Raw genomic sequence first — 13,984 nt, forward strand, 5'->3', positions numbered from 1 at the left:
GTATCAGAGGGTGGGACCGTGATGTGTGCTTTGTATTGGTTTAAGTTACAGGCCTCATGTTCTTCTGGTCTGTTTACTATCAGTAATAAACCTGACATGCAGGCATCAGCAAAGGTCTCATCCCAATTCACCAGCCTGAAGCATGTGACTGAAAAATCTGCCAGACAGCTTAATGTTCTTTAACAGTTTTATTTATTTTTTTTGCTAATACTGTAAATTTGCCCAACAAGTGAACATCCACATAGGAAATTACACAAAGCATCAAAGACATGCATAGTCTGGTTCTCATCATACGACTGCTCACTCGTGTGCTTAAAACACAAGAGGTCCTGCATTACTGTACTTTCAGCAACTCTTTAAAGGAAAAGACAAAAACTGGTTTAAAAAAAAAAGCATATAAAATAACAGTAATGACAGTAAAATATAGAAACAACAAAGATTTAAGTTATGCTGTTTATATTTCATTACATTTAATACAAAGCTGTAACATAGATATAGCATGATTCATATTAAACAATACTAACACTATCCTTACAGTAGATTGATGTAAGTATTTCTAATTATAAAATGGTCAAAGGAAAAAACATTAGTGATAAAGCTTTTTTTGTTTGTTTTTAATTTAAAGCAAAGCTTCTCCACAACACTGTAAGCGGTTTAGACCAGCAAATTCTGTTTCTTCAACACTGTCAGCCTCAAATAATAATAATAATAATAATAATAATAATAATTAAAATAGTAGCTGGCCAAACTAGAATAGGTATCAATTTTAAGAACAACCTTCTGAAAGCTTGCTTGTATTTGGCAGCTTTAGTACTTCTAAACAAATACAAAACATTAGCATTAAAGCGTCAATCATCCCAACCAACTTAAAAAAAAGCAATGATTGTTCTCATCTAGTCCAGAATGGTACTCCTTCCTCCCTCCTCTCTGTCTCAGTCTCTCAGTGTGCTACGGTTCATCCTGTCAAAATGCCTAGCAACTACTACCATCACACCTTGCTCTGTCTGTCACATGACTTAGCAGTGCCCAATCACAGAACGGATACAAAAGCATAATTCACTCTTCCTTATTCTCAAGACAACCAATAAACTGTGTTTATTGCTATCACAGAGAAGAAACCTTCCTTCTCCCCTAATGTTTATTATTAATCGAAATGTTCTTCAAATACTTAATGTATTCAGTCTGATAACTGAAGGGCAAAACTAGGGTTAAAACCGAAGGGCAAAACTACCCATTACCATGGCAACTAAAGACTTTCATAGCTCTACTTTATTAAAATGCCCTCCTAGCGGCACATCGACTAACACATCTGCAGGGTCTCTGATGGCACACTACAGTCCAAGGCTTGAAAATTTCTATCAAGCATTTGTTAATGGAACCTCAGTATCTTACTTCCTATCGGAACGTCACAAAGTCATTTGCAAATAAGCATAAAAGGCATTAAATGGCATTCTAGTGACAGCGAAAAGACTTACAAAACCTGACAAGAGGATTCAGTTTTGTCGCAGTTTCTACAAAGTGCAATAAAAAGTTTCAATAAGGATCAAGAGTGATTTCAGAAAAAAATATTTGTAAAAAAAAAAAAGCAGATATCTACCATTATAAAAAATAAGCAGAGATAAGACAAAGGTATACACATGTCAAAGGAAAGAATGATAAAGGGGTAGACAGAATCAATAAAATGTAGACATCACATATATTGTTGCACAATACCATGTTCCAAATTAGAAAGAAAGTAATAATATTATATTGAGACAAGCAGTGTCAAACTGATTATGGTATTGTCTCATCACCCCTTTATTTTCCCCTAACAGGGACGCTCAGGTCGTATAGTTAAAAGCAAAACAAAACAAGTATGAAGGATTCTCAGAAACAGCTTGTCCACATGCACTAACATGAAATTTGGTCAGCAGCAAACTATAAGCTTCTTTGTCCCTCATATATAAATGTGGAATGACTTTGGTCTCTAAGTTTCTTCATCTAACAACCCATGCATGCCTGTATTAATGCTCTCCATTTGATCACAGTCAATGATTTAACTCTCTGGGAAGTCCTGCCTCACCATGTATTTGACTCGACCAATTAGCCTAACTCTGCGAAACTACATTTGCAAGTGTTCTACTTAAATCATCTTTTTATTTAAGGGAGAAACAACCAAAAAAAAAGGGGGGGGAAACACGTGAAATGAGCTTTGAGTCTGTAAATGTTTGCAGACTGAGAGGCCATTTCGGTCATTAAAAAAAAAGAAAAATTAAGCGCTTTTGGGAGAGAAAATGTTCATAAATTAGGATTGTCCAGCATGTAAGGGTGATGACATGGCGTGCAAGCTTTATGGGCAGTTGCATTGACCTATGTTTTGATATCTAATTAAACTGTAAAGCTAATCTAATTTTTTTTGGTGCAGTTTTTGTTCTGACATATGTTGCATCTTTAATATATATGTTGTTTTAATGAATTTCTGATCGCACTGTCTAGAGATATACATGAATTTATTATGGGTCCTCGTTGTCCAGGAACTCCTTCTTTGGTGGAGCACTGCCACGGTACCAAGCACACGAACCATCTCCTCTCTTGATGCAGGAGTAGTGTTCAGACTGCCGTCCATTAATGAGCTTCTCCGTCACCCAGTCTGTCCACAAGCACTCCTCAGGGCTGCTGATCTCACAGGGGAAGGCCGCACAGCGGGTAATCTGGTCACAGCAAAAGAGTCAAGTTAACCATAATGAATACAGTTTTGTGCTATTCAGGGCACAACATTGTCTTGTCTTAGATTATCTGAGTTTGCTAGAGTTGGTTACTGAACAATACCAAACCATAAAATCTGTTATGAAGCGCATTAATGTTGAGAATGTGAAATACCTGTGACAATTTTGGCGGTTATTTTAAAGCCAAGTGAAGTGTAAATGTTTTCCATGTGTCAGAGAGAACTGTTATGTTGATCACCTTGCAGTCGCAGCCCATCTGGTAACGCTGGCTCAAACTCTTCTTCTGGGTGGCACTCGTGGACTCCCATGGCATGATGAGATCACACAGAGTCACTTGCATCCTCCCACTGCTTTCTGCCTTTCCTGGAAAAATGCATGTCAGACAAAACAATATGTAGACATAACATTATGTGGAAGTACCAGCTGCAAAAATAGACATAACAACTTATAAGATTACACAGTAAACAAAAGTAAAAACTTAGGTTAGACCAAACTATACGGTTTTGGTTAATGTAAATCACATTCATATTAATGTGCTGTTTCTAATATGTTATTGTTTCTGTAGGAACAGCTTATTCTCAGTGCTGGGTAAGGCAGATGCACCACGTTCATTCATTCATTTTCTACCGCTTATCCAAACTTCTCGAGTCACGGGGAGCCTGTGCCTATCTCAGGCGTCATCGGGCATCAAGGCAGGATACACCCTGGACGGAGTGCCAACCCATCACAGGGCACACACTTACTCATTCACTCATGCAATCACACAATACGGACTTTTTTTCCAGAGATGCCAATCAACCTATCATGCATGTCTTTGGACAGGGGGAGGAAAACGAAGTACCCGGAGGAAACCCCCGAGGCACAGGGAGAACATGCAAACTCCACACACATAAGGCGGAGGCGGGAATCGAACCCCCAACCCTGGAAGTGTGAGGCCCCCCATGCGCCACGTTAACTAAACTTAATAGACAGAGAAGCTTTTTAAAAAGCTGTTCAGTTCACGTTTATGGAAGGAGTCTACAGCGTCAATACATTGTAACTAAGATAAAGTCACTCCAGGAAAGGAGTGAAGATTGGAGGAGTTTGCAGGAAGAGGGGATTTCTTTTTTTCTGAAATAGAAAGATTATAATATAGCTAGCTATGTATGCTTCATGACAGCTGTTAATCCATATTATAAGTGTTTACAGTGTTTTTCACCTAATATATGGGTGTCCTAAATGGCTGTCCAACAAAAATGAGGATTTTTGAACTCTAAAGGAAACGTTTCAACAGCAACAATTGCTTCACCTATTGTTTTAAATATCAACTGATCAATTTAATTTTACAGTTTGTGCTTTCCCTGTACATTATTACTTGTAAATTTTCTTCATACACAATTTTTTTTCACATGCTGTATTTGCACGGTAAGCATAGTATGTGTGCTTTGAAATCACAACCTCAGCAGTTACTGTGAGCTACATGCCCAGTTTCCCTCATTATTGTACCCCCTCCTTACTCAAACCTTCGGCTTTACAAGGCAATTGCTACCTTGTGCAGCCCTCTGCCTCGTCCACTCTGTAATTTGGGCTATGCTGAATCAGTCTGAAATGTAGAAACCAGAGGATGTCTGTCTTCATACTCTCATGACCTTTCATTTTCTCTTTTTTTTTGATTAGCAGCTCATTCAAATCACAGATGAGAGCAATCAAATCTAAATATAAATCTAATATTGTATATTATTCAGCCAGTTGCTGCCCCTTTTAACCACCAGGCACCAAGTTTCAGATATCCCAGAAGTGTTCTGCTGTGGCTCAGGAACTAATAGCAACCTGTGGTTTGAGTTTGCTTGTTAAACATCCTTAAATGACATAGTAGTCTTCACAAACCACTATGTACACCAGATGCAGTTTCACGCACTCTACCTGAGATGAGGTACTCCTTCTTTCCATTAGTGTCCAAGGTTACCCCACACACAGCTGAAGAAGGTGCAGTAAAGATCATTTCAATGTGCTGGTCTGGTCCTTTGAACATCTGGAAAAACATGTTTGTTTTTGTAATATTTATAAGTTAAATATTTTTGTACCTTTTTTTATATATATATATAAAAGTCATACAAATTGTTCTATCCATACCTTAATCTGCTTGATGTCATACTGGATCCTTTTGATAGGGTTGCCATAAATATCATTCCCAGCACTGACCTCTTTTCCTCCTACCACCTTTGCTCTGATTACTGTTACAGAAAAAGACAAATGAAAATGGCATTAGATGATTAATTAGCTTAAACCATATTCTTATCCCAACATTTATGTGGCTTCTGTATGTGAGCGGCCCCATCCAGAGTGTATACCGCCTCACGCACAATTATCCCCAGATGCCCTGGATCCATCACAGCCCTGAATAATATAAAGCAGTTACCATAGATGAATGAATTACCACCTTCACACCTGCCTAATATCACTATTTAAATAAAAAGCACATGTGTGTACCACAACTTGTTATTTTAGGTTAGGCATATAATCATATAGCGCATGCCACTTTTGACCTTCTGTAAGGGAGTCGCCATCTCTCTTGAGGCCTTGCCTAAACAGCAGTGACTGATTTCTCTCACATAAAGAGTCATGCCCCCATCCCAAATCCCATTTCCTGCCAACTGAGTGTTTGCAGCTGCCCTGCTGTCTTAAGCGCTCTTTGTCATATCAGCCAACATGTGGGAGCGAAGCCTGCACACGAGGAGCTGACACATGGCAACCTTCCGCTGACTCCTCAGTTCTCTTGCTTTTTATATCCCTCTTTATTTTTTCTAGGTCTCCTTCATAGTTGTCAAAAAGCTGTTTTTAGAAACATAGAATAGTAGCATATTGTAACAGCCAAGCAATTAAATGTTGCCAATCCCACCTTCAGTAACATCAGCACATTCAAATCTATGTGTTGTGAAGCTTGTGAACAACAGTGATGAGAACACAGCAATCACATTAGAATAATATATAGACACACTCGCATGCACACACACATAAACTGTGTGTGAATCAGGGTAACATTTAATTTGGGGACTTTGTTGACAGTTTTAAATGCAATTTTAGTGCAAGAACTTTGTTCTGTTATCTGAAGGTTGTGTTTTAAGGGGTAATTTTTTTTTGTATGGTAAATATTGTGCTACAACTAGTTTTGGTTAAATATTGCTGAACTTTTTTTTTGCTATGTTCTTATAATGGTGTCTTAATAATACTGGTGGTAGACCATAATCTTGTTTTGGATGTGCCTGGGTGTTAGTTAAATGGCAAAAGATACATTTCAAGTAGGCAAATGAAAGCTGATTGTTAAACTGTAGGTTTGTCCAGACTGCCAAAAAGAGCCTTACCACAAAATTGTCATAAATTGAAGTGTTGAAACAAAGGTTAGGGGGAAAAAGTGAGAAAAAATGTTGCAACTACTGCCAACACAGAGCAAAATCATGGTGCTAATCATGCTATTCTGCATTCAGCATTTGGACACATGCTATGGCTTTTGGTGGAAGCTCTTACTGGTAAATAGGTGATATCTGGTGATACACTAAAAAACAACAACAATATAACAGACAACAGAGGACCTCCTGGTTAAATTCCTCTACATGCAGTAACCCACCTGCAGATAGAAAGAAACAGCTTTTAAACCAGGTTTTCATTAACATCCTAATGACTGTTTGTCCAAATTACAGACCCCATCCAGTCTTAAATATTATAACACACCCAAAAAAAAGAACCCAGTTCAGCAGATGAGTTGACAAAATATTAAGACATCAAACTGAGATACTTCTGGATTGTGGTTTTGTCTCCTCCTCAGCATCAGGGTTTGCCAGCTGCAAAGATTTGCCATGTGTTTTGGCAGTACAGTTTGTTTTAATGGAGGGATATTCAGGAACACTGTCAACTACTAAAGTGAAAACTCAGAGGAATAAGAAAGAAGGAACACAGATGGCTGAGGGATGTTTGATTGTAGGGCATACTATATTACATAAACAGATAGAAATGATAGAGGTCATTTGAAAAGTTACAAGGACGATGCAAAGTATAATGACAATGAGACAGTGCATACAAAGGTGGAAGAGCAATAGAGGGAGCAGAATGGAAGAATGACTCCATGGTGTGCAACAGCTGCTGTTATTGAAGGTATTTGCTCACCATGGAAAATATGAGGCCATGGATTTTTGCATGCAGAGACAAAATAACCGGTGAAAAATTTTATCTCTCTCTCTCTCTCTCTCTCTCTCTCTCTCTCTCTCTCTCTCTCTCTCTCTCTCTCTCTCTCTCTCTCTCTCTCTCTCTGTCAATTTCAATAAGCTTTATTTGCATGGCCATATACATTTACAGTATTTTGAAAGCATTACAGCAAACAAAAGAACAACTCTAATTAATAAACATATTATTTAGGACATAGGACAACATAGGAACATAGAGATTAATATATAGTTATGGTAATAATATTCATGGGATCTTAACAAACATTGCTCTGTGTGTGTGTGTGTGTGTGTGTGTGTGTGTGTGTGTGTGTGTGTGTGTGTGTGTGTGTGTGTGTGTTACTCACTGTCCCTCAAGTTGTGGCAGACAGATACAGTACATACTGCCCTGCTAAAATGGAGCTCTCCCTCATTTCCCCCAACAGTTCATCAGTGTTGGGCAAGAGTGAGAAATGGGGGTAAGCTAACTGAAATTTTTTGAAATATATTTCATGTAGGTTAATACATCTTTTACACTGTTAGGAAGTGCAGCTCTGTACCCACTACATTGTCATTGCACTGTCTCTCTGTCTGTCTGTCTGTCTGTCTGTCTGTCTGTCTGTCTGTCTGACTCTCTCTCTCTCTCTCTCTCTCACACACACACACACACACACACACACACACACACACACACACACACACACACACACACACACACACACACACACACACACACAACAGCAGCCCTCATTCCACAATAATGGATTCATTTTATGGGCTGGAAAAGACACAAAAATGAAAGACTTAATGGCTCTTTAAATTGAACAAACTCCTCCAAGTCACATGCTTTTGTGTGCAGGTCAACTGTTTTTATGACTGCAGCTGCATGCTAACATGCTAAGGGTACAGGATATAAACAGAAAACTGCTACCAGTATCAGGCATAGACAGAACATATGGGCTGTTTTTTGCACTAGTGAGTGATTCAAAGTGTTATAGACAGTTTTGGCAAAGTGTTATAGACAGTTTTACACCCACATGTCCAAACATAGGGATTTTAGTGTTGTGAGTGGACAAAACTCCTACTGCAATGACAAACCAAAAAATAAAAAAGGTTCAAAATGCTCTAACAAATTTTACATTAGAGCACATTAGTCAATATCAGTATGTTGACTGTTTTTCAAAATCTTTCATTTGCTTTGCATGATTACTTTATTTTTACATTTTCTCATTTCCCAGCATTTCTGCCCCATCTGATGTTGTGTGAAGTGACAAGGTTCAATTCCAGTACATAATCTTTGCTCTAACCTTTCTGGCCTACATTTACACTCTCTATAAAGCATGTTAAAACCCACATTCATATACAGCACATATACACATATAATAATCCCATTGTCACAATTTCCATGAAAGCATACCCACCACGAGTACTAACCACATCCTGAGGTTGTTCCATTGCACAGCATTTAGCAATCATGACCAGTTCTGGGCTCAAAGTGGTTCTACCCATTCCTACCTTTATGTCCACCTTCCTTAAGGCACCAAAAAGTCACTTGCCGATAGTTTGCAAATAGCATCACCTTGACATATCACTAAAAATGACATATTGTGGGTAAACCAGGCAAATTCATGAACAATTACTCATCAAGTCGATATACTAATACAACAGTTCAATTTTGTCTCGAACATTTAGCTAAGGATAATAACGTAGCTGCAGACACAAGGCTAATCATCTTCTGCTCAACCTCCATCTGACAGAGTATCTTGAATTCAAGCACTCGAGTGTCCTGACACAACAGAGCACAGTAATTCAATCTCTTCGCAGCACTGTGTACTTGCCCTTTTCACTGTGTGAATACTTACAGTACTGGCTCAATGCCAGTGACAGCACTAGAACCTTTATTTGTTGTTGGATCATTTATTGTCTCGAGTATGCTCATGCTTAAATCACATTTAAATGCTTTACTCCTAACCAATCACAAAATATATACTTTTGCTATTTTGTTTTTGTTTTTTTTATATATGAAAATATTATTGTCTTTTAATTTTGTTGAAAGTACTGTCATGTGACTTTTCTCTTTAGGTCTAAATCCAACCAGGTCTATTGAATTTAGATGATAGCTCAGCGTAGATTATATTTGCATGAATAAGATCATTAGTTAATTGCATTTTATCTTCCCCAGACAAAATTCAAGCATTTAAGTGCTTCTACACAAAAAAAGAGAAAACTTTCTGCATGTAAACTATCAAGGAAAACTTGGAGAAACAAGAATCACTAGCATTGTTGTTTCAGCTGTCCTCCCATTGTTGAACCTGTCATCTTCTGCCAAAAATAAAAAAGTACTGTTTTAATTATAATATTTTTGTACCATCTTCACACAAGGGGATGTACTGACAGATCTGCTAAACCATTTGATTATGTCTGGCTAGAGTAAAAAGAGCTGTAGGATGACTCACAGTGAGAAAGCAGCTAGATGGTTTCATCTGCATTGTCACTGTGGCTCCTGAATAAAAAAAAATGTTGGTTAGAAGAGCAGGTTTATATTGCATTGGGGAAAACCGCCATGGAAAATGACTAGACAGGGCAAACGATGGCTGAATACTGTCCATGACCCTGCACAAACAAGAAGATAGGAATAGAGAGGATGTGGATAGACAATGAGTTGCATCAAGTTTTGTTGACAAAGTCTAAGAATCTTTACCAGAGTCTGCATCATTACACAGCAATCAAGATCATCACATTTCCAATCTACATCTTTGCATATTTTAAGAGTCAACAAATAACAGAAGTACTGAAAGTGAAATAAACTATTTCACAAAATCTGCAGGAGAGTAATTAGTTTTTCAGTTATCTGCACAAGGTCACAGTCTAAAAGGTACACATCTCTATGCCATATGCAGCATTCTGTTCTCTTAAATGAATTCAATTTCAGTTTCTTTGACAGAAACATGTGTGATTCCAATTTAAAAATGTAAACATAAACATTTCAGTATTTTCCATTTAATAATTCACTGCTCCATTACTCCATTTTTTTTCCAACTCTCATCGCCAGGCTGAATGAGATTTATGGCACGTACCTACAATATTGCTTTACATAATACGACATTGAGGTATAATCACATACCTCAATTGTTTTTTCCCCACATGGTAATGCTAGCCAATGTTTTGTAACTAATCACAAGCTAAATATCTGTAAATTTAACAAACCAAAAACATACACAAAAAAGACGACAAGAAGATATATTAAAAGTGACCCAGCAGAATATATGTTTCTGACTCAGGGCAAATCATTTTAATTTCAATCTATAGCATTGAACTGAAAAAGGTACTTTTTGCTAGAAACTCAAAGGACTTTATTTAAATGGTTTATTTAGACCTTGTTAAACAAGAAATGGGATTGTTTCAATAGCACTGGTCATATATGCATGTCGGTCATAAATAACATCGCCTGATAAACCCAAAATGTCTTACTACATTCTGTAAAATGGGGGCTTTTCTAATTTTTTTTTAATTAGGAAAATGTCAGTGGTACCTGGCATCAACACTGATGATAAACCTTACCAATTCATGAAGAAATAATGACCTGAAGGTACAATGTATGCTGCTCTCAATACAACTTAAATAAATTAAACTAATATTCCATTCACCTGGGTTTCATTTGAAAGAGGACCAAAAGTTAAAAAGGTTGTAGTGACTGACTTGCAAAAGTATTCTTACTCATAAAGCACAGGGTTCATTAACAATGAGATCAGATTGGTGGGAATCTTGGTATTAAAACCGAATGACCTCAGAGGGGAGAGTAATGGATATTAATGAGCCAGGCCCCTATACTCTTGTAAAATATGACAAGCACTGCTGTTAACTGTTTGCTGTAAAAAGTCATGGAACTAGCAACCTTCATTGAATAATTGTAAAATCTGCTCACAAGTAGTTGGAGGAAAAAAGACTTCTTACTGCTGATCCAAAAACTGAAGGATTAGAGAAAGTAATCTGAGGCAAAGCTGGAGCAAAAACAGAGAGAGGTCTATTCTCACCATTTGAAAAATGCTTTGCATTTTTCTGAAAGCTCCTTGACTTTCATAGCTTTTTCCTCTTAGGCACATTGAAAACCATCAGCCAGATGTCAGAGGCTCTCAGATGATTCCACTTCCTTTAATAAGAGGGGTGTGGCACTAATCAAACTACACCCAGTGTGCCCTATAAAAACACCATCTTGAGAGAGCCTGGCTGTCTGCATTTCCCTCATTATTTTACCAGCTCACAGAAAGCTTGGATCCTGTTCCAGATGCTTGTAGTATCAATTCTGGAGTCTCTGGACATACTGTCCCTATGAATTAAGCATGAGGCTGGTGGGAAAGCCCCACTGGGAAATAAAACAAAATTCTTGCAATTTTTAAGACTTTATAAGCAGTACCTTTCAGCTTAGAAAACAGACATCAGCTTCCAAAGAAAAAGGTAATATGTGGGATATAGTCTATAACTGCCTCCAATCTGTCTACCGCACTATCACTGCATTATAAAACATACATTAATACACCAGCCTAGGCCTTATGTGGATGCTTGTCATTCATAAAGATATGCAGTACTGGTTAATGGTCTCTACAGAGGAAAGAACATAACACTTGTGTGACCGCTAATAAACTTATAAGTAGACAGTGTGAGTAAACAGACCAGCAGCATGGTGTGAATGTGTCATACTCTTTGGGTGCAGGTTTCAGCTGCTATTCAAACTGAATCTTGTTCAGCTTCAGCTATGTGGCTACAAAACAACAACCGCATAATCTACACATTCAGTATGGCCATCTTCTCGCATATCAGAAATCGGAAAGGTCTTTATTTTTCACATACAAGGAATTTGTTCTAGTACAGGAGCTCCACAGTGTAAACAGAATGGCATTGATAGGACATGAACACATATATAATAAATGCAGTTGTATGTACAGTGGATTATAAAGGCAGTTGTATGTACAGTGGATAATAAAGGCAGTTGTATGTACAGTGGATAATAAAGGCAGTTGTACATACAGTGGATAATAAAGGCAGTTAGATGTACAGTGGATAATATAGGCAGTTGTACATACAGTGGATAATAAAGGCAGTTGTACATACAGTGGATAATAAAGGCAGTTAGATGTACAGTGGATAATATAGGCAGTTGTACGTACAGTGGGCATTGGGCAAGTCGTGGCCTAATTGTTAGAGAGTCTGACTCGTAATCCTAAGGTTGTGGGTTCGAGTCTCGGGCCGGCCATGACTGAGGTGCCCTTGAGAAAGGCACCGAACCCCCCAATTGCTCCCCGGGCGCTGCAGCATAAAAGGCTGCCCACTGCTCCGGGTGTGTGTTCACGGTTTGTGTGTGTGTTCACTGCTGTGTGTGTGCACTTTGGATGGGTCAAATGCAGAGAACGAATTCTGAGTATGGTTCACCGTACTTAGCCATATGTCACGTCACGTCACTAACATAGGCAGTTGTATGTACAGTAGAAAAAATGTGCACATCGAAATATAGATGTGCAAATTGAAATATAAATAAGTAAGTATGTGCAAATATCAGGTATATATTTGAGCAAATTCTCTGGAAAGAAAATGACATTAATCATATGTTAATTTCCAAATACACTATTTGATAAGAGGAACATTTGTCAAAAGAAATATGAAGATGTCACTGAGACCTGCTTTTGCTACTAAAGACTAGGAATAGAAAAGGGCGCTGTCCCTTCTGAAGGTCTGCAAAACATCATCTAGCCTTATGTGGGCCACAGAAAATTCAAAAGGGTAACTGCCCATGTACAGGACTACACGGGCATCAGAGACCCACAGTCTCTGAAAATGTATTACAACCAATAGCACACAAACTCTTCATTTTCAATATACACCAAACAAACCTTATCCATTATGGTGGATTGTTCTTAAGGACATTTGGAGTTAATAGGTAGCTTACTAAGTTTACTGGGGTTTGCTAGGTATTTCTTTTGCTGCTCCAGAGTATTCTGTAACTGTTTACACAGGACTTGATAAAACACTAGATTATAGACTCTGGAAAAAAAAAAGTTGCATCTAAACACATTAAATGGTTACTTGATTTGACCTTCCTTGGTATAATCCATAACGTTTCTATGTACAACCATGTAATAAAAGCTTTTAATGAAAGAGCCATTAAGAAAGCTACCGTAGAGCAACTTGGTTTTCTTTCCTAAGAATATGTATGATCAGAAATCTAAAATAATGATGTACTGAACAAATTATTTATTTTCTTTTAAAAGGACTGAATCTACTGAAACATTAATTATGACATCCGGAATAAGATAAAAATAAGATAAAATACCGACTCTATGCAGTACGTGAAAAATTCTTATAAAACAACACAATCATTGTCATCACACACGCACAAGCACACGCACACGCACGCACACACACACACACACACACACACACACACACACACACACACACACACACACACACACACACACACACTAAACGTCTTTCTAGCAGTAGCCATTGGTTTTAGCAGTGAGTTTAGTGTGAGGTTTTATCCCCTCTCTATTTTCACTCTGTACTTACCGATGTCTGCATTACAGAACGCCTGTTGAGGATGCACAGGGGAGCAGCTGCACGCTTCTGCTATTTCCTCCAAACGACAGAGAATCAACAACACTACTGTGGCCACCAAACCACTCACACACGCCATCTCTTCGCTTATTGCAGCTTTAATACAGTAACAAAAAAACCCTAGAAATAAACACGGACCTGATGACTGAACCGTTCGCCCTGATTCAGTCAATAACAACAACAAAAACAACAACAAAAAGTAGAGCGTCCGATGCGATCGGGGATTTTAAAAAAAGCTTAAAGGATTTGGGTTGCTGATAATAAAACACACTTTGCTATACTGTAGCCTGGAGTCTGTATCTCTTCATGGGTGTGTTTTAGATTCAGGATCATCATGCTTTTAGTCTGTCTGAGCTCCTCCTCCTCCTCCTTTTCCTATGACCAGAGGTGGGCGTTCCAACACGCACACACACACACACACACACACCCTCTCTCTCTCTCTCTCTCTCTCTCTCTCTCTCTCTCTCTCTCTCTCTCTCTCTCTCTCTCTCT

The 13,984-nt window shown here is 38.2% G+C and overlaps 1 protein-coding gene across 1 annotated transcript; it reads right to left on the bottom strand.

Annotated features, from left to right (window-relative positions):
• Positions 1-173: 173 nt before the first annotated feature.
• timp2a (TIMP metallopeptidase inhibitor 2a) lies at positions 174-13,836 on the bottom strand. Its single transcript, XM_027140640.2, has 5 exons — positions 13,445-13,836; positions 4,818-4,918; positions 4,608-4,716; positions 2,944-3,068; positions 174-2,690 (listed from the first exon to the last, which is right to left on the bottom strand). The coding sequence occupies exons 1-5, from the start codon at positions 13,569-13,571 to the stop codon at positions 2,493-2,495; spliced, it is 660 nt and encodes a 219-aa protein (XP_026996441.1). The 5' UTR covers positions 13,572-13,836; the 3' UTR covers positions 174-2,492.
• Positions 13,837-13,984: the final 148 nt, after the last annotated feature.

Source organism: Tachysurus fulvidraco, chromosome 8 (assembly GCF_022655615.1).
Source record: "Tachysurus fulvidraco isolate hzauxx_2018 chromosome 8, HZAU_PFXX_2.0, whole genome shotgun sequence".
In the NCBI taxonomy this organism is placed as follows: domain Eukaryota; kingdom Metazoa; phylum Chordata; class Actinopteri; order Siluriformes; family Bagridae; genus Tachysurus; species Tachysurus fulvidraco.